Source organism: Cynoglossus semilaevis, chromosome 1, assembly GCF_000523025.1.
Source record: "Cynoglossus semilaevis isolate Cse_v1.0 chromosome 1, Cse_v1.0, whole genome shotgun sequence".
Classification (NCBI taxonomy): domain Eukaryota; kingdom Metazoa; phylum Chordata; class Actinopteri; order Pleuronectiformes; family Cynoglossidae; genus Cynoglossus; species Cynoglossus semilaevis.
The window spans coordinates 12,273,373-12,293,921 of record NC_024307.1 but is presented as its reverse complement, the minus strand read 5'-3'; the positions used below and the strand labels follow the sequence as shown (position 1 = coordinate 12,293,921).

The following is a 20,549-nucleotide window of genomic DNA, read 5'->3' as shown; positions in this document are numbered from 1 at the left end:
CATTTAGTTGTTTTTTGTGTCAGGCTGTAGCCGCACTAGCCCATTGGTCAGACACAGTGAGGTCACAGCTCAGCAGTGACGTCCCCTTTTTAAAGTTGGTGCACAGCCCTCCTGCCTCCACGGACGCCGAGCCCTGGGGCAGAGCTGGGCCGCTGAACCGTGGAATTTCTCCATTCTGGAGGTGTTCTAATTCAACTAGCCTCCTTCTCCTGGGGGAACAACTATGTTTGGATCTCTCCCTCCCTCCCCGCCTGCCCCTCAGTGCATCGTTTACTGAGTCGGGCCGCTCTCTGTCTGTCTGTTACACACAGTTGTTTTTGTGATGGTGGGAAGTCTGGCCTTACATTTCCTTTTTTGATTAGTGCTCAGAGACAGGGCCCTGTTGGCAGGCATATCTAATCATCGCCACCATGGCTGCAGAGAGACACAGAGACAGAGACAGAGGGAGAGAGAGAGAGAGAGAGAGAGAGAGAGAGAGAGGGCAGCCTGACTTGTTGCTCCTCACACGCTGCCATTCCTTTCGACTGCATGTGTGCTGTGAAATGACATGTCATGCAGTAGTCATGTAATGGACATTAGATGTTGATTTGCACAGGAAGACAAATGATTTTCACCCAAAAAATTCACTTTCACTTTCAAAATGATACAAAGAAAAACCCCTGAAACCTGAACTTTACTTCATCAGGATTTAAATGTGTTTATTAGCACATTAGTCTTCAACATCCTTATGTTGCTACAGACGTCTTTTTTTAACCATTAATGCATTAATACATTTCTTATCTATTTATTTCTAATTCCCACACGATCAAACCTGGATTTTCCTCCCCCAAACCTCCGGCTCATACTTTCTAAATATGAAAACTGTTGTCAGTCTGTGCAACTAAAGGCTACGATCCTCCATTAAAGTCCAGATGAACCATCAGGCTGCAGGTTCTCGGTCTAAACGGCACCCTTAGAAAGTATAACTTACAACTTACAAACTATAAAGTAGTCCAGATGAACCATCAGGCTGCAGGTTTTTGGTCTAAACGGCACTCTTAGAACGTATACCAACTTTCCTGGAAAAGGAATTTGAGCAGCCGTGGTCTCCGTCGAGACTCGTCTGCTGTACATTTACGCTTGTATCATAATTTTTTGGCGCGTTTTTTGGCCGATCATGAATCACAATACATGTCACGCCCTTTAATTAGTGCCCCTTTGTTTGTGATGACATACTTTGCACATGTAATGTGCCACTCACAGCGGTGTCAGGAGGCTGTTTGTATTTGCCTTGGGAGAAAGTTCTGAAGCGCCCAACCAATCAGTCACTGCCTCACGTCTGTTTAAACTCCGACGGTGAATTATTAGCTACTAAATTAAGGACCCTTTATATTCCTGATAATTGAGGGTGTTGTAAATGCTGGGCTGTTCAAAAGTGCACCTTCACTTGTGTAAAGTGGCTGTGTATAATTACCTGCTCAGCCCCGGCAGAAATGTGCGAGGAGCTTTTTCTCCTCTGTTTATGCCATGTGGCGAGATGTGTCTCCAAATGTCAGGCCGCGTTTTTGATTTACGGCCCCGCGTCTTTTCTGTGGTGTCAGCGATTCTGTGCATGTTCAGCACGGGATCCCTGTAGCTGCTGCTGCTGCTGCTGCTGCTGCCTGTAGCCTCCGACACACACAGACAAACACACACACACACACACACACGGGGTTAGTCATTCTCGGCCCACTACACCAACATATTTCTTCCCTTCCCTTTCCCTTTCCCTCCAGGTTCCAGGGGAGTTTGAAGGAAATTCAATGATGCCGCTAAATCAATTTTATTTGAAATTCCTAGGGATGTAGGCAGAGAGCAGCCGGGGAAGTGAGGGTTTTTTTTTTTTTTGCCAGGCAGGTGTTTGTAAATGAGAAACAGGGGACAGGAGCGGAGGAGACGCAGCATTCTCCTGTTCTCCTGTGGCCTTGGCTGCACTACAAGCCTCCAGTCTCCCCCATATTGTCTCCTGCTTTATTAATTACAACTTGTATTATCAGCCGCCAGTTGCCAACCCCAGCCAACAGAAAAAAGGCCGTCCCTGGAGACCGCCATTCTTTTGTATCTTTTCTCTATCCTCTCCTATTGTGTGTGTGTGTGTGTGTGTGTGTGTGTCCCAGCCTGCATTTATTTGAGATTTCTTCTCCCTCCTCCTCCTCCTCCTCCTCCTCCTCCTCCTCCTGGTTACACTGCTCTTTAACACAATTAGTGAGGAGCGTGGAGTGAACCATGTTTGACTCCTAATTATGCCCAGCATTAAGGAACAGTCACACGGACCAGAGGCCATTTTTGTGTCTCTTTTGATTCCTCCTCTTCCTCCTCTTCCGCCGCCGCTGTGTTTCACGCAGCACTTCTCATGTAGGTTAAAGAAGACGGCTGCGGTGACACGGTTTTCCCCTTCCCCGACTTGTTTGAACTTTATCAGACCCGGGGGGATCACGACAAAATGGTTGTGTTGTGTTTGTGTTGTGCACTGCGGTGTCTGATGATGCAGCCTCCATATAGCTCAGAGACGCTCGCTAAATTATTCATGCGCAGGAAGGGGCTGTTGCTTTTGTCGCCTCCACGAGCCCAGAAAGTTAACACTGTTGTTTTTGATATTTGTTGTGCGCCGCAGACAGGTTTATGAATGAGAGAGGTGAGCTGCAGGTAAGAGAAGTGAGGAGGGGTAGGGGGAAAAAACCCACTTTGTGCTTCATTAAAATTATTTATTGTGTGCTGTGGTGTTACACACTGCTTTAATATCAGGTGGTTTAAAGTGCTGCGCTCTGCTTTTTGCCCTATAAGAACCAAACTAACAAAGCTTTATCCATATCCCTGGATACCGGCCCATTAAACCCACAAGGTAGCAAATCATAGCAAAATATCATTCCCTTTAACACCATTAGCTGGGCTGTCTTTGAATTTAATTTAGTGGCAGCACCATTAAAAATGACACATTACTCTGCAATGATAGCTAAATTAAGTCCTATCGATTCTGCCGTTGCATTAAAACCACGCTGTGGCCGAGGCCGACGAGTGTTTGGAGAAAGAAAGGAAGAAAGAGAGAGGGGAGCGAGGGAGAGGGAGTGTGTGAGCGTAGCCAGCAGAGTTTTTCAGCTCTGTCTCACCGCGTTCTGGCAGTGGGTGTCTCACTGTGAGGAAGTAGAACCCAGTCATTTTCTGCTCCTGGAACAACAACAGCCTGCTCGCTGCACTCAGAGCTGCTCTGCTGCTTCGGTGCATTATACATTCAGGGAGTCTGGGAGTTTTACCTCTCGTCGTCCACATGAGAAGGAGGAGAATTCAGGGAGTCTGGGAGTTTTACCTCTCTGTCGTCCACATGAGAAGGAGGAGAAGGAGTGAGAACACAGTTCTAGAAAAGTTGGTTTACGCTGTAAAACTCACGTCAGTGATTTGATCAACAACTTGAGGTTGTATTTTGAGCTCATTTCTTTAGGCCCAACGTAACTATTTATGACAAAGCTACAGGAGAGACGTCAGGACAGGAGTGACTTTATCACCAGGTCACATCCTCCTCTCTGATCCTTAACCTTTTAAATATTATATATATAAAAAAAAAAAGCTTTTCATAGCCCATCAGACATTATCAGTAGAGCCCAGATCTGGACGGCAGGCAGTTTCCACTTTAGTCTTTTGCACAAAATTGATAAATATCTTCTGTTGTCTGCATCATATTTCTTAGTAGTACTGAGACTATATAGCAGTTTCCATCAGGAGGGTATGTAATATTGTAGTACATCACAGGGGTTCAGAGGTCATATCATGAGATAGTCCTGACTTTATTATTTTTTTAAAAATCTTTATATGAGATAGTCCTGACTTTATTATTTTTAAAAAAATCTTTTTTTTAATTAACAGTTTTTTCATTACATTCGAAACAAAACCAACCTTATAAAGTCAGGCCGTGGTAGAACTAAATTCAAATTAATTCTAATTGAAAAGACGTTAAATCTTTTGTCTTCCTTTTACGTTCAACAACACTTCTCACTTGTTTGTGTGTCTTTCTCAGCTTATACTCAGACTTCCGTGTTAATGTGGTCAGTAAATAAAAACAGATGTCATCGTTTGATTAGAGGACGCTTTGCTGAGCCTAAACCCATGCACAGGCTGTTGTTCTGCCTGTCTCTTCAACCCTCTTCATTGTGATTCTTCAAGCTCTTTATCCGATTGCCATCCGGCAAACAGCTGACGCTGAGTGGGCCTGGAGTGGAGCGCAGGGTCTGAAGGGCCTTGTGTGTTTCTGTCTGCTGCATTCTCCCCCGAGCTGTTTAAGAAAACAACCCTCCTTCCCCAAAAAACTTAGCAGATAAAAGGGCCTCGCTCACGGGCATAAAGCAGTTGAAGAAGAAGCAGCAGCAGCAGCAGCAGCAGCAGTAGTAGTGGTCTTCTCGCCGTTGCAGCAGCAGCAGATCAGGATCGCTCACCCAGGGGAGCTTCAGCAGCTGCTGGTCTCGTAGCCTCTGTATCCTCGCAAACTTCCACTAGTCTCCAGGCCCTGTCCTGTCTGTCCTCCTCCAGAACAACTCACTCTGAGCCGGAGCAGACGGACAGCCTCCTCTCAGACAGGAAGCAAAGGAACAGAAGTTCCTCAGAAAGGCTGCAGAACTTAGACGAAATGGTAACAGAAAAAAGCGTCTCTCTTTCTTGGAATATTCTTCTGCCTGTACATATTTCGTCTTTCTTATGTATATATCTGTGTTTGTGTTTAAATGGGGGAGGAAAAAAAAAAAAAAAAAACCATAGCGGGAACTGAGAAGTGGGTTGAGGTTTGTGGGAAGCCCTGGTGCAGGCCTGTATTTGTTTGGATTGGGCTCGGCTCACGGAGCCTGCTGCACTTGGGCCCCAGACGACGTTTGGAGTCTGACGTTGGCCAACATTTTGTCATCATGTTCAGGTGACATGCTATATTTGGAAGGACAAGTTTGGAGTGGCTGTTTGAGGTGTGTATTCGGGGTGTGTGTGTGTAGAGAACGATGTCTCTCTCTTTCTCGCTCTCTCTCTGTGGCCTGGATGGCAGAGGAAATTCCACCTCCAGGCTGACTTCATGTGGCACTGATAAAGCCTTTCCTGTACAGTAGAAAATCCTGTTTCCCTGTGTGCACTGAGAGGGCAGTGGGAAGGGCCAGGGCCAGGAAAAAGGGTAGAATTGGAAAAAAGAAAAGCGAAGTCTGAGAAAGAAAATCCTTAAAAGCTATGGATTTGTTTATGACCATTTCTTTAAAGGCATTCGGCTGAGATTTGACACCCTGTTTCAGGCCTGTGTTTGTGTAGTTAAAAGTGAGTGAGCGAGCAAGTGTGTGTGTTTACACTCCTTGCTCTATTATGTCATTAGCATGTGTGCATAAGTGTGTTTCTCCAGGCCTTTGCGGACGTATGTGTGTGTGTGTGTGTGTGTACGACACCAAGGGTGTGTTCACATATTTGGCAGTTGGAGAAGGACAATCACTGTCATATCTTATTTTCATTTCTGACACTGGTAATGATTAATGGGCACTGTCGTGTGTTTGGACTTTTTACCTCTACATTTCTCACTTGACGCGGAAGTCTCAATTGGTTACGCTATAAACAAACTCCAGTGTGGGCTTTGAAGGGTCCCTCGGAAAGTCTGGAACTCTCCGGATGAATGGCCGCATTCAGGCCTTTGGCTCCAGTGCGTTAATGAAACACATTGATTGGATATATTGACTGATTATTGCCAGCAGTTCAAATGTGTTTGTGTCTTTGATCGTAGTTGAGTATTGTTGAGCGTCAACAGTCCAAGGACCCTCTCAGTGCCTTGAGACTCGTACTCAAACTAATGTCATGCTCATGTTTCCAACTTACTTATATGGCCTCTCTCTCTCTCTCTCTCTCTCTCTCTCTTTTCTGTGTCTCTCTTCCTCACCCCCCCGCTCCTTTTTCTGTGCTCCTGGTTTGCGGTTTGGACGGGGAATGTGGATGGATGGATGCACGACTGGATGGATGGATCCCACGCTCGCTTTCTCTCTCTCTTCAAACCTCAGAACCCAGCTTCCTGGAGAGACCACGATGACGCCACCTCCACACACTCGGCCGGCACACCGGGGCCCTCCAGTGGGGGGCACGCTTCACAGAGCGGCGACAACAGCAGCGAACCTGGTAGGCCTGCACAGAAATGGACACGTGCACACCATGCACCTTCACATAATGGTACACAGATAAGGGCACAGATCCATGCAGGTCTCATTAATCATCATGCGTGAGTGGAGTTGCCAGCACTTCAATTTAAACCAGTTTAACGTGAGATCTTCCATGAATGGATGGCACATCTTTTCATATGCTGACATCCCAGAGTCGTTCTCTCTTCCACGTGGGATTATCCTGTTTTTTTTTTGACACATAGTCAGACCTAAAAATGAACGCGCTTATCTGTGACACTCACACGCAGCAGCCTCTGAATGCACAAATGTAGAGAGGTATTTCAAAAAGATACTTTTCAGTAAAATACCAATATGTAAATATATATAATTCTACCACGGCGCTGTTGCTTTTAGGTCCTGTCACATCCAGTACTTGACGTGCCAAACAGCAGTACTAGATTTGGATCAATAGTAATGTAATATGAAGTGGTTACACCTGACAGTGTTGTAGTACTTCAGACCAGACATTGTGACTCGAGTTCCTCTCCATCGTCTCAGACTTGGATTCAAAACCGTGCAGACATGACTCAAGCGTGACTCCAATCTGTGTTACGTGACCTGGTGTCAAACATAAAACCCTGGGGAAAACTCGAGTGACTTGATTAGGGCTCAACCTAACTCTTCTTTTCTGACTCCAAACTCTGAAGGTTCAGGTCTGGTTGACCTTAGACTTTCATTTGAAGACTTGGACTCTGTTGACTGGAGTGAAAGTTTTATTTAAAACCTCCGGGACTTGCGTCAGATTTGACTGATAATTCCTCTCTATAACTCATCCTCTATGTTCTTAACTCTAGTGACTCCATTTTTTTTTTGTCTACTTTTTCTCTGACTTTATTGACTTCAACCTCTTCTTTAGCGACTTGGACTTGAACACACAGAACTCAAATGCAACACTGACAGATGTCTTAAGTCACAAACTCGTCTTTTGTGACATGGTTTCGATCATTTTTATTGTATATGTTATCAAAAGCATCTGTGCTTATATGAATTTGAAGATGAGGCCAAACATCAGAACGTTGTGAGCTCGTTTATCAAACGCAGCGTCGGCCTGGACTGAGAGAACAGATGACGGGCTGTTGGCTTTTCTTTTCTTGGGTTCAAGATCTGCTTTCAAAAGCTGCAGTTTGTCTGCAGTGTGTATGTGTGTGTGTGTGTGTGTGTGTGTGTGTTTGTTGGTCTCTGTGCATGCCCTGTGGCAGTGTCCGGGGCTTTGCATGAAATTTCATCACACCCTCTGCATACACACGCTCAAACACACACTCACACCAGCTGTTTCGCATATCGCGGCGATGCTCCCAGTGTCCGTTCAAAGCTATCGTTTTGCCAATAAGTGATCAAAGCTATTGAATGGAAGCGGTGGCGGATGGGGATCTGTGGTGGGGCCTCTTTAAATCTGTTCTTTCCTCTCCAGACACGGTCAGCGTAGCTGCTGCTCCTGGAACATTAGTGACCACAGAGCGCGGGCTGTAGCAGACCTCTGTGGTTGGCCGTGTCAGGACTGGTTGGATCACAGGCTCTTGTGAGGCTGTGGTGATGATGATGACGATGATGATGATGATGATGATGATGGTGATAGCTGAGCCACAGGATGTCTGTCCAAGTGTGATGGGGGACGAGTTATTAATTTGACACTTATGTGACACTTAATTCATCACGAGCGATAGTTTAGCTTTTTCTCTCTTGGCAATTTGTTGTGATGGATGCTGCGGTTCTTGCATCAAGGATATAAAAAACGGTTCCGATACAGGCTGAAACATATTAATTAAAAAAATGGTACATGAAAGAACGTAAGCGTTCATACTGTGTTTATAGCAGCCCCTGCAGGTCAGGGACGGGCAGCTCCGTCTTCTGTGTCTGTTAACAAAACTCCTCCCTGAATTTTCTGCATTAAAAAAGAAAAGAGAGAAACTGCCCAGGGTAAATGCCGCTCTCTGCCATGGAAGCAATGATATCAGTAGAAAAACACTGAACGCAGGACGGAATACAAAACATGAGAAGGGTTTTCTGCAATCTGCTCTTGTAATTGCAAACAGCATGGGAGATAAAGACTGCAGGAATAACAGCAGGAGGAGGGGAACGGGGAGGAAGGGAGAGAGGAAGGGAGGGAGGGTGAGAGAAAGAAATGCACTGCCTATTGATTATCTTACACACATAAGTACAAGTGACCTGTAATCCACAGAGCACTTATCGACTCCTCTCTCCACCGTATCCAGTAACAGCCGATCAATACGGGCCAAAGACAGTTACGGGACAGCACCGCGCACTGGGCCAAGATAGACCTGGACTAGATCAGGGGCCAGATCAGAGCCCTGACCTGACAATAAAGGCCCCTAAATCCTGGATGGGGCGGTTCAAAAATGAGCGATGAAGAGGGAATAGAATGGGAGATATTAAAGGGCTGGAAATGAAGAGGTGTACTGAAGAATAGAGGTGAAGGAATAAAAGAGGTGAAAGAGCAGAGGGAGGGGGGGGGGGGCAGTGAGGGAGAGCAAAGATGGAAGGATGAGGGAGAGGGCAGCTTATTTAATGGTCTAATGAGACCGTCCTCCAGCCAGTTGTTTTGTGTGAGGCATGCTCTGACCTTTCGCTCCGCTCGGGAGCTCTGCCGCCTCATTTTTCACATTCTTGCAATTACGTTAACGCTTGAAGCGCTCGCTGACTCCCGGCTCCGGCCCTTCCATTCTGTCAGAGCGGCGTCTCCAAATCTGCACCTTTTCCTTCCTCGACTCCACTCCGCGTACGAACTTGCCTCCTATCGCAATACGTTTTCCACATAAAATTTGTAGTCCACACTCTGCGGTCTGCAGAGTAAAATTTGAAATGTGTGCTTCACTTCAGTAATGGGGTCTTTAACAGCTTGGCCCCTGTTAAAAGGGGTGACGATGTGGATCAGTTGAGGACGACAGAATGGATGGGCGTGAGACAGAGAAGTAGAGAGAGAGAGAAAAGAGTTTCTTTGCTTTTGGCTGCCAAGAAAAACATCAACTCTGGTCTGGTCTGTTTTTCCGTCCTGAAAGGTGGGCTGTACGCGTGCGGCAGCTTGAAAAACATTTACCTCTGACATCGATCCAGGAGCATCACTGTGGTGAAAATGTGACTTCAGTCCATTTGATCCCAGCAGCTGGGTTTTTATGACAGTGGCCAAGTCTGAGTGTATAAACTTTAACAGGTTTCCTCAGCCTGTAGATTAGAGATTAGGGGCAAATTATATACATTTCATCGCTAAAAACAGGGCTAACAGCTGACGGCTAAAGTTTTCTACATTTCATCGCTAAAAACAGGGCTAAGAGCTGACGGCTAAAGTTTTCTCTATATATCTGTAAATTTCTTAAAATTCTTCAATTGTACTATTTTATATCATTAACATGTTGTTTATAGGCCGTTTGCAGAAGATTTTTTTCATCTTCATCCTTTATGCTGTAGCTGACAAATTATTTAACCTCTAATTATATTTCTTTGTATTTTGTTTTGCCTTTTAAAAGATCATTTTAACCTTGTCATTTGGGTTAACACCTGTGGTATTTCTTTGTATTTTGTTTTGCCTTTTGAAAGATCATTTTAACCCTGTCATTTGTGTTAACATCTATGGTTTATTTATTTTTTTATGATTATTATTTTCCCCTTGTTTCCTCATGACCCACAAATCACCCCTTTGTGACCCCCTTTTTTTTCCAAAACTTTCACTCCTCTCCGTGTTTGTTTCTTTCCTCATTATTTCTTACCAAAAAATTACATAACACAAATGTGAATTTGTTTAAAATTCTCTTCTCTCTCACAACACCGTGACTCCCGGTGTTCCGGGCAGATAGACAACTATGAGTGAGAGCTGGGGCAGTTGGTGCAACACGCAATAACTTCGCTGGCTGGCTCCGAACATCAGTTTGATTAACAGTCGTCTGGAGCGCCTCCAAGCTTATCTGAAAACATCAGAAACATCAGTTGCAGGGAGTTAAACTTGATGAATGTGCATGTCTTAAGATAGCACTGGCTTCCAAGCAGGTGTCCATAATATGTTAAACACCTAAAGTGTGATGGAGAAATACAGCACACTAAACACTGTGTAGAGTCAAATGCACTCAGTCATGAAATATAAATCCCAGACACTGATTCAGCATGGTAGGTAATGCTTTCTCGCGCGCGTGTGTGTGTGTGTGTGCGTGCATGGAATGCTTCAGCTCCAGTCCACTTTTGTAATTATTAGCTATGCATGAAGGCCAAATATGCATTGACATTTTGAACGGGGCTTTTTCTCAGCAATTGCCCGATTCTACCAGAGATGGAAAAAGGCTCAAGAGTGGAGAAGAGAGGGGAGCGCTGTTTGAGCTTTTTCTCAGCAATTGAACAATCCCCGCGATCATCAGACTCCCCAGAGAGAGAGAGAGAACATGGGGGAGAGAGAGAGAGAAAGAGGAAGAGAGGTTGAGTGTTCGGCTCCCAGGGAGTTTTCTGCGCTTGATGGAGTTGTGGTACATTTGAGTGTGTGTGTGTGTGTGCGTGTGTGTGTGTGTGAATGCGGAGGGAGTGTGGTGAGCTCTCTTGGCCCTGACTGGGCGACCCACTCAAACTGATGTTTGCGGTTAAGCTCACTGGATAGTTGGAGGTAGTAGGGCACGGGGAGGGAGGGGGCAGAGGGGTCGTTCCTGTTGGGGGCACAGTTCTCCAAGTCCATGCTCTCTCCATGTAGGGGTTTGTCCGCTTCTATGGTTAGTCACTTTGCTTTTACTTTTTGTAAATTGTTAAAAATTAGAAGACAGATGAAGTAAATCATCAGAAATATCTAAGCTCCAGGGGACAGTGTTCGGGGGGAGAGGCAGGATCAGCTCGCATGAGGAAGCTAACTATTTGAAGCGCTGTACCTCCAAATACATTTGTTAGCGTGATTTTTAGTACGGATTTTACAGGGAGAATATTGTTGCAAGTATTGTGGTTTGAGCACAAAAAAAACAGCAACACAGTTTTGTTTTGAAAATACCATACCTTAGGTGTACAACCTCATCAGTCAGCGGTAGTTACTGGTATGTAGCTGTAGTGCTAAATGCTACAGAGAATTCTGGGAGTTTCAGTTCACCGGTGACACAAAACCAGTAAATGCTGTTAAAGATTCAGACGTAAGTGTCGGGGGAGGGGTACGATCAGCAAACAGGTGAAGACTTAAAACAGAAAACAGGTTATAAATGGAAAAGTAAAACGAATTTAAAGATTCCATGAAGTATTTCTTTAGTCTTTATATCCAAACTTTTACTGCCCTGTTGTTGGAGCTGCAGCCACGTTTAGATTTATATTAAACCATAAAGTTGTACCATAAACAGTAGCAAAAAAAAAAAAAAAAGAATCCTGCGAACTCAACTATTCAACACTTACGACTAAATATTTTACCAAGATGAATAAAGAGATTGTAACAACTCCACGATCTCACCTAAACACAGAGTGGAAGCCTTGTGTATATCCCAGGTCTGGAGTGATCACTGAGGTGTGTCTGTGTATATAAAATATACACAGACACATGTATGTGTGTATGTGTATGTGTGTATGTGTGTGTGTGTGCCGGCTGCTTCCATCTAAGTGCCTGTTAGAGTTTAATTTAGTGTAGTAATTAAAGCTGAACACTGGCCCATAAACAACAGATAAACAATAAAGCAGACCCAAGCCCTGCTGTTTCATGGCTCTCACTCCCAGCTGTTGGAGCACTGATAATTTTTTTTTTACACATCCACCCGCCTCTCCACCTCACCGCAACATAAGGCCGGAGCAACAATGTTGTGTTTGTGTTCCAAACATGGGCAAGGGGTATATTTTAGTGTGTGGTGGCAGAGGAGCACATAAACACACAGGATGTGTCCACTTCCTGTCGCAGAGGAAAAACCCAGAGAAACCTCAGTGAAAACAGCAGAAAGCGTGAAATGCTGCTAACAAAAAGCAGTTCAGCCATGGCAGCACAGTAAACATATCCAATGTTGGGCTCCAGGGCCCAGACGTGGCACCTGTACCATTGTAACTCAACCCAAGACCTGTTTGTTGAAGTCATTCTGTTCTTTTTGCTTCAGGGAAAATTGTTTCAATACAAAAAAATTCCCGGAAAATTTCTGATGTTTTTGAACTACATGTTGACTACATGAAGTTATTTCCCAGCCGTTAGCATATCCGGCCGTATGTGCTTTTAATTTTGAGCTGACTGTTTGGAATCTCCAAGTTATTTTGTAATTTTTTTGGTTGTTTATTTAACTTATCATAATTCAATTAAATAACTGTTTTGGGTTCATTTTTAGCTAATATCTTGGCTAAATTTGAACAACTTTATTCTGCATGTAAAGCTAAAATCCAAGCTAACTATTTATTAGCTATTTGGCTATTTATTGGATAAGAAAAAGTTTGCTATTTTTATGACATGTTAGCGCTTTCTGCTGGGTTAGCTTTTGGTCCACTCTATATATTGTCCTTGTTATTTGTTTGGCCATGTTTTAGTTTTTATTATGGGTAATTTCTGCTTTAACTTCAGCGATATTCATCTGAATTTATGGCCTAAAAGCAATCAGGTTGTTCTCCGTGTTTACTACCAAACACTTTCCGATGTCTAATAACAGATGGAAATATTGTTATGTCAACTAATGAAAAGTAAAATCATTATTATTATTTGTACCGAACACATTTGATAAATGGCAGTGTTAAACTTAATGATAGTCCCAATAACGAGAGGCGGAGTCGTTGGATCTGAACTATATTTACACTATCAAATCAGAGCCGCCCCTCGAAAAAAAGTTTGTGTTACGGCAGGGACAATTATATTTGACATTCAGCGAATCATATCTGGCAGTATTTCACCCTCAGTGACAACAAGTGGGAGCAGGCAGTGCTGTGATTGAAAACAAGCAGCGGAGATACCTGCTTAATGAGGACGACAGTGTTTCCCGATGAGAGACTCGGTGCAATTTTAGCCCTGTCACTACATGTTAGTCGGGTGCCTGTTGTGAAAACAGTGCAATATGTCTGTCTGTGTGATGATGTGTTGGGAAGGGGAAGGGCAGTTGTTTGAAAGCCGAGAAGAGTTGCTGTTGCAGGGGGAGAAAACACGGCACGGAGGGGGATACTTTCATGATCCCATTAGCATAAGAGAGGCTAAATTATTCATGCCGAGTGCTTAATCTATAGGGAAAAGTATAGTTAATGCACATAGTTTTAAAATGGATCTCTCTGCCTCTGCCTCTGCTCTAACGCCAGATTCTTGCTGGATTCAGCATTCACGGGGCATTTACGGGAACGGCTGTCACTCTGCCTTGCACACACACACACACACACACACTCACACGCACACACACAGTGAGGCACACACACTGATGTAATACATGTGGGCATATGAGCACCGTTGCTTAAGCGCTGCTGCACTCCAGGCTGTTTCAAGGGGCTCTGCTCTCAGACTCATCCCCACTCTTTTCCATAAGTCCCTTTCTCATCATCCCTTCCTCTCTCTCTCTCTCTCCCTCTCTCTCTCTCTTTCGCTCCCATTCTCCTTCCATTTATTCTTCCTCCTCTCTTTCCCCTACCCTCGCCCTCTCTCTCTCCGCCTCCCGCACGTTCCTCCCTTCTCTCACCCCTCTCTGTCTTGATCTCAGCACCACAGACTACCTGGCCCGCATCCAGAATGTGATTAAAGAGAATGATCAGCTCCCTCAGCTCCCTTCCTCCCTCTCTCCTTCCTTCCTCCCTTCCGCTCTCTTTCTTTTCCTTTTTTTTTCCGTGTCTGTCTTTCTTTCTGACCCTGTGTTACATTCCTAGAGTCTACAGACGATAACTTAAAAAAAAAAAAAAAAAAAATGTCATCTATATGAGGATGACGACGAAGCCAGTAGAATTCTGTTCTAGAATTCTGCCTCTCTTTCAGCTTATTTTGACCTGTTTCCTAACTTTTAACTATATCTTGGCTAACTTTTTAGTATTTTTGGGCTAAAGGTATATACTTTCTATTTTTTTTTTCTAAATTGCTATGCTGTCTTTTAGCTTGAGTGATGCTACTATCACTTTAACCTTTTGGTTTTGAGCTGCTGTTGTTGCATTTGTTGCTGACGAAGTATTTCTATCTTGACTTAGTTTTTAAAAAAAATCTTTATTAATCTTTATTATTCATTTTAATTTGTTTCAGTCAGACATCCTGAGTGATTTATCCCAGTCTTCCTCTTATCATCTGCCTTCCACTCCTCCTCCCTCCCTCTCTCTCTCCCTCTCTCCCTCTCCCCTCCTTCACTACCTCTGCTCTGGTTGATGTCTGGTCCCTTTGGTCCATAATCATGAACAGGCCCCATATGTGACCCGGTCCATACCAGCATGGCCTAGCTTCCAGGAACTGGGTCCTACGCAGCAGGAAAGACACATTAACTGGGTCAGCTTAATGTGCAAAGTGATGTTTGGAGAACATAGGGAAAAAATTACCCAGATTAATCTGACAGCAGCTAAGGAGAATGTGTGTTCTGTGCCATTAGGACGAGGCTGGGAGGAAGTGTATTTCTCCTTTTCTTTCTTTCTTACTTTCCATGAACAGTGAAGAAGGGTGCCTTATTTGGGACGGAATGTGTGTAACTAATAAACCTGTTTCCAAAAAAAAAAAAAAAACAACCATCCATACATAAACATGTATTTGAAGATCAAACACATAAATCCTGTCGGTTTCATAAATTAGAATTTTGCCATTTGTTCAACACTCCATGTTAGGACTTATAATAACATGACTTCATTTATTGTAGGTCCACACACCTATGTTCCATTGGTGCCTGTTCTGGTGTCCTCTGGTGATGAACAGTGCACAAAGGTCTGATGTAATCTGGTTAAAAGGGATCCTAACATGTGACCTGAAGGACATTTTCATGTCCATTAATGCTGCCGCTGTCGCTGTGTGTTCACTGGGATGACACTGCTCTGCTGCTTTTAAAGGCAGAATGTTTTCCCAGGAAACGTTCCGTCTTGTTTCAGCAGGGTTAGCCTGAAGGGGGTCAGCCTTGAAGTCACCCTTTAAGAGGTGATAATCCAATTGCTCTAGTCCTCACCAGATTTGTTTTCCTCTTGTCTGCTGCTGTGTTTGTGTGTGTGTGTTTACAGAGAGTGTAAGCATGCGTGCTGCACAGGCAGGGAGATGCCACCGCCTTTTTTTTTTTTTTTTTTTTGTGTGTGTCCTTGCCGGGCCCCATTTCTAGATCAGAGCAGGGTTACGGAGGCCAAGTCTGTTAAGGCACACCTGCAGGGAAAGTCCAAAACCCCTGATTGCCAGCTTACACTGACCCGTTTAAGGTGTGCTTATTTGAGGTTAAACCCTGACTTCAGAATTTCTTTTCCCTCTCCACCCTTTGTGTTTGACCAATGGGCCTTGTGCTCTTTCACTTTCCGTCCTTTCTTCTGCCTCCCTCAGCTTTTTAAGCCCTTGCACCACACCCACCCTCCCAATTCTCCTCCCTCTAATGCCTGAACCCCACACATCAGGGATGGTTCTCCTCCTCAAAGACCCGACCACGACCGGCTGGAGTAGCTTAGTGAGGCCAGGCCAGCGCTTGCTTGTTCACTGGCGGTGTGTTTTCATTGGTGTGTGTGACCCACTGAGGCGTGTTTGGAACTGAGCAGAGCAGCTATACCCTACAGGTAGAGCTTTAACTACGCCACCACCGTCCAAGAGAGTGGGAGGATGATAAAGCAAGTGTGTTACAATCTGAGTTTCCCTTCTCTCTGCTGCTAAATTTTCCACACACACATACACACACACACACATCTTTCACGTTTATGCAAAGCTTTCGAGGGCATTATGCACGATAAGCTCATTTTCTAGTCTGATTCCCACTCTAGTACATGCTTTAATGACTCCTAAAGCCAAGGGCTGCTTTTTTAGGTATAATAGCATAGTCTCGCGGTTTCTTGGTTTCCACAAGTGCCTTTTCACACCTGATCACTTTTTTCACTCATTTTATGGCTATTTGGGAGCAGACGGAGGTTAGCCATTTGACTGTGGTTACTGCCATGAGCCCTAATGTTTATTGGTAGCAAGCGTCTAATAATTTTTGATTACCCCAGAGGAGGGTTTACCCATGTTAGTCAGCAAGGATAATTTCTTATTTACATGCCTCAAGCAGGGAACGCTCAGAAGGAACACTGGGGCTAAATGCGCAACAAAACGAATCAAAGTGCCAAACCAGATGCAGCATCCTGGCTGGCTGCAGGGCTACAGCATGGGAAGAGGAAAAAAAAACCTTCATTATGCATTTACCATAATTCATTTAGAGGGTTATCAATTTGCAAGAATACAGGGTAGATGTTTGAGCGGGGAAATATCAAACGGAGGTAAATAAATGAAAACAGGGGGAGGTTAGATGAAAAGAAGTAAGGTATTCAAGTGTGGCTTGTTGCTTAGACATGAAAAATGCTCCAATTACACACTTGAACATGTTCTGGAGCAGAAATTGCACGTTAAACGCTGCAATCTCTCATCCAATACCAGTCCTCCTGGTGAAATTATAAATCTTAGAAGACATTCAGAGGTCTAGTCTGTCAGTGTTACTACAAAAAACACTTCAACAATCTTGTTCTTTTGTTAACCACGCACCATTTTGTTGTTATTTGTCATTTTCTGTTTTCTACCACTAACAGGTGGCTACATTTTGGCTACTTGCTGCATGTAGCTACATGCTAAGGCTAAATTAAATTAGTAAACAGTTACAACAGAATCAGCAAGAGGCTAAATGATGTTAAAGTGTTATATTTTGGTCGTGGGTAGAAGATTCTGAGAATCTGAGAAAATAAGTTACATATAAAATTGTGTCCAGCAGAGTGGATTGTTTAGCTTCATTGCTAAAGAGCAGGCAGAAACAGAAAAGCAGACTACATTTGAGGCTGGCAGTTTTGCTTTTGAGGCGAGCCATTTGTCTAAGGAATTCTCTTCATTTTTCCTGTTGTTCCTAAAGCTTCACTAAAACTTGAATAAAAAGTTAAACTTTAGTTTTCAGTACATTTGTTTTTGCCCCTTCGTTGGCTTCTGCCCTGCTTGCTCAGGGGTTTCTCGTATCAATCTCTCACTGTGTACTACAGGACAGTTAGTGCATGTTTTCTTTTTCCTCTCCTGGAAACACATACTGAGAAAAGAAAAAAAAAACCTTTTAAAGCATCTTTTCCCTCTGCCATCGGGCAAGGATGACTAAGGCCCCATTAGAACAATTGGAGGAAACTTAGGGAGACGGGGAGTGTTTAAAAGAATGAAAGCAGGCAGAAAACAGCACTATCTTGTGATAGCCGCTGCTTTCTTTCATTATCAGAGCACAAAAAAAAAACTCCACCTCGGAAAAAATTGCACCCACTCTATAGTGTCATTAAAAATAAAACAATGCAAAATGCAAGGTGTAAAGAGAAGGGAGGCAAAAAGGGAAAACGTTTTAGATTTTTCTAAAAGACGGGGGGTAAACGGCATTGTTTCGTAAAAAATACTTACTCCCAGGGATGCAATCTTTAGACAACACAGTGTCTGCAGTAGACATCTGGGAAGCTTGGCCTTATGACCCCAGAAAGAATGTTCTTAAGGTGGGGGTAAAACTGCCTTTACTGCTGCATGATGGCCTACAGGACAGCCCAGCAGCAGCAGCAGCAGCAGCAGCAGCAGCACAAACAAAACCAGTACATAAATGAAAACACTACAAAGAAATGGCAAATGTTTGATGTAGGGGAAAACATTTGAAATTGTAAATTACAGTATTGAAAAAAAGGGTTGGAAAAGGGGGAAAACATTTGAAATTGTAAATTACAGCATTGAAAAAAAGGCTTGGAAAAGGGGGGGGATCTTCCAGATTTATATTCTAATCATGGTGGAATACCATTGGTTTTCAGACTAACAGTGTCTGTTCTTCATTGTTCCCTACTTTTAGTTCAGGTCAGTCATTGTGATTAAAAAATTCTAAGCACCAGAGTTGAGTTTGCATCATGTTCTTGTCTTCATACTGAAGCCAATCAGAGTCGATTAAAGCCTGGGTGCAGAAGATTGTCTCTAAAAATCAAACTGTTAAAAAGACACAGTTCAAAACTGAACAAGGTCATAGTCAAATAAGAGAGAAAGATGTACATATATATATATATATATGTATACACACACACACATATATATATAGTATATGCAAAAAGAAAAAAAAAAACATGGACCTGTTGTGCAATGTACCCCCCGAGGCGGGACTGTCTCCTACTTCTTTAGCCTCCAATGAGATCATTTTCATCCTTTATGAGTCAAAAGCAAGCCAGGTCGAAAATGAGAGGTTACACAAGCCAGAGCCCGGGCCCTGAGAGCGAGAGAGGAGAAGATCCCCGCTGCAAGGGCCCTGCTGCTATTCAAAGCACCTGCCATTGTGTGGGCGCCCATCCAGCCCTATTGTTGTGCAGAAATTAGTCGTGCTCCCTTTGGCTCCCTTCGTCTTCCTGCAGCTCTACAGGCATGCGGTGGAACCCCCTTGTTGTTTTGGGTTCAGATACATAGTTGGATAAATGCGTGGCCCCGGCTGAAATCACCACTGGCTGTGGCCCTTTGGCCCCTTTCTCCCACAGCACAGTATCCACTCTCTGTTGTTCTCTTCTCAAGAAAACCAAGGCCAGCATTCCTACAGATTCCACTCTCTTTCTTTTGTACTCCTACTCTCTTCCCTCCTTTGGTGTATATGCTTATTGTTGTGTGGAGCACCCTCATTATACCCATGGTTATATTTTAAGGGCCTCTTTCTTTGATTTTGTTCTCGTGGGGGCTGTAGGGCCGACACAGCTTTCAGGGCTCCCCGGCCAACGTCTCGAAGAGTGGGCTCGGGGGGTATTATTGGGCCGGGCATCACAGAGGCAAAGGCAAAAGCCCTGGTAGCTGGATGTGAGAGGAAAATTGAAAAGTCAATAATGAAAGGCTTCACCAAAGAAGACAGAGGGTGAAACAAAAGGAGACAAAGAGCTTTGAAAAGCTGCGAGATATGGTGTACGGTTAATTAACAACATCAGAGGGAACGCTGGTTTCATCTTTGTGGAACTGAGTTACAGTGGAATATTGTGGAGAAGAAATTAATAAAAGGCTGACGTCATGTGTCAGGTCCAGGCTACTGTTAGAGGTTTACTGAGTAGTTTGCTGTTTCTCAGCTCTTGTTTACAATAAACACAATTTCAACATTGCTAGTTTAAGTATTATTTTGAGGAAAATAGATGGTAAAGCACAACAGGTGGTGAACATTAAAAGTGGAACTGCCTGCAACCAGGCTTCAGTGTGGACACTTCCTTCAACTATTTTCATGTATTTTTCTCTGAAATGAATCAAATGACAAAATTTAAATCAGCATAATTTTAGACCTTAAAATTCTCTAATTTTTACATTTTTTTTACAAATAGACCAAAAATTCTCTAATTTTTACATTTTTTTTTACCCATAGACTTAGTAATCTAAGAGTCCAGGTATAATTATCTATTGATAAAATTACCCAAATTTGCTACATAGACATAGATTTACCACACACACACATCAAACATCAAACATCACATTTTAGGTCAGTCAGATTAAAATGATTCAAAAAAATCTTGTTTTTTGTTCTAATTGAGTGAATCTAACAGTGTCTAGCAGGTCTCTTAAGCAGAAGGTCAGTAATTTATACCAAGTTTTTGCAATCTGTATTTTTCACTGGGGTAACTGGCTCCTGCCAGGGCAATTTCCACCACCAACAGCTGTCACCGTCCCCAAAATCAAAATTAGTGGCATAGAATTGGGCCCTAATGAAATGACCTGCTGGATTTTTCCTTAAGGAGAAGGGAGGACAGTCAATACTGGCCTCATCTAATCCCTCCTACTACATGCTGCAGTTCCATTAATGAAAGGAAATAGTCTGAAGTAAATGTATTAAGCACTACTTCCACCTTCTAATTATATTTCTCTCCTTCTACCTTCATAATTCATTCACTCTTTCATTAGTCTTTAATATTGGAAAAGGCTTTTAACTGGGCTTTCTGTCTTAATGGTGTCACCAATTATTTGTCACAGTTCATTATAGGAATGTCAAAGGATTTCCACGTCCTGTATTGTGGTCCTGTGTGTTCCCAGAGCATGGATTTACTGGATATTTCTCTGTGCGTTTGTTGAGTTTTTACAGCAGAAAGGCAACATCATTACCCTCACCAGCCTGCCCTGGCTTTTACTTTATAACAGAGAGATGAGAATGTGTGCCAAGACCTAGTGCAGGACACTGGATCTGGGTTATTGACTTGTAAACAGAGTCAGTAGGTGAGGGGTCTTGACAAGACATGAGCGGCCCACTCTCTTGTAAAGCATATCTGATTTCTCGGCTCTCCCTTGGCTCCCCGGAGAGATTGACTCTAGCCTGTGTTGATCAGAGTTTTCACTCACGG

General features: G+C 43.6%; 1 protein-coding gene across 5 annotated transcripts in view; it reads left to right on the top strand.

Moving 5' to 3' along the window:
• The window catches only part of meis2a (Meis homeobox 2a), a 102,972-nt gene that overhangs the window by 9,689 nt on the left and 72,734 nt on the right, over positions 1 to 20,549 (top strand). For all 5 annotated transcript variants that reach the window (XM_025063323.1, XM_025063314.1, XM_025063317.1 and 2 more), the window contains one exon: positions 6,021 to 6,135. In XM_025063323.1, coding sequence (XP_024919091.1) covers positions 6,021 to 6,135 — 115 coding nt within the window. The remainder of the gene's footprint in view (positions 1 to 6,020; positions 6,136 to 20,549) is intronic.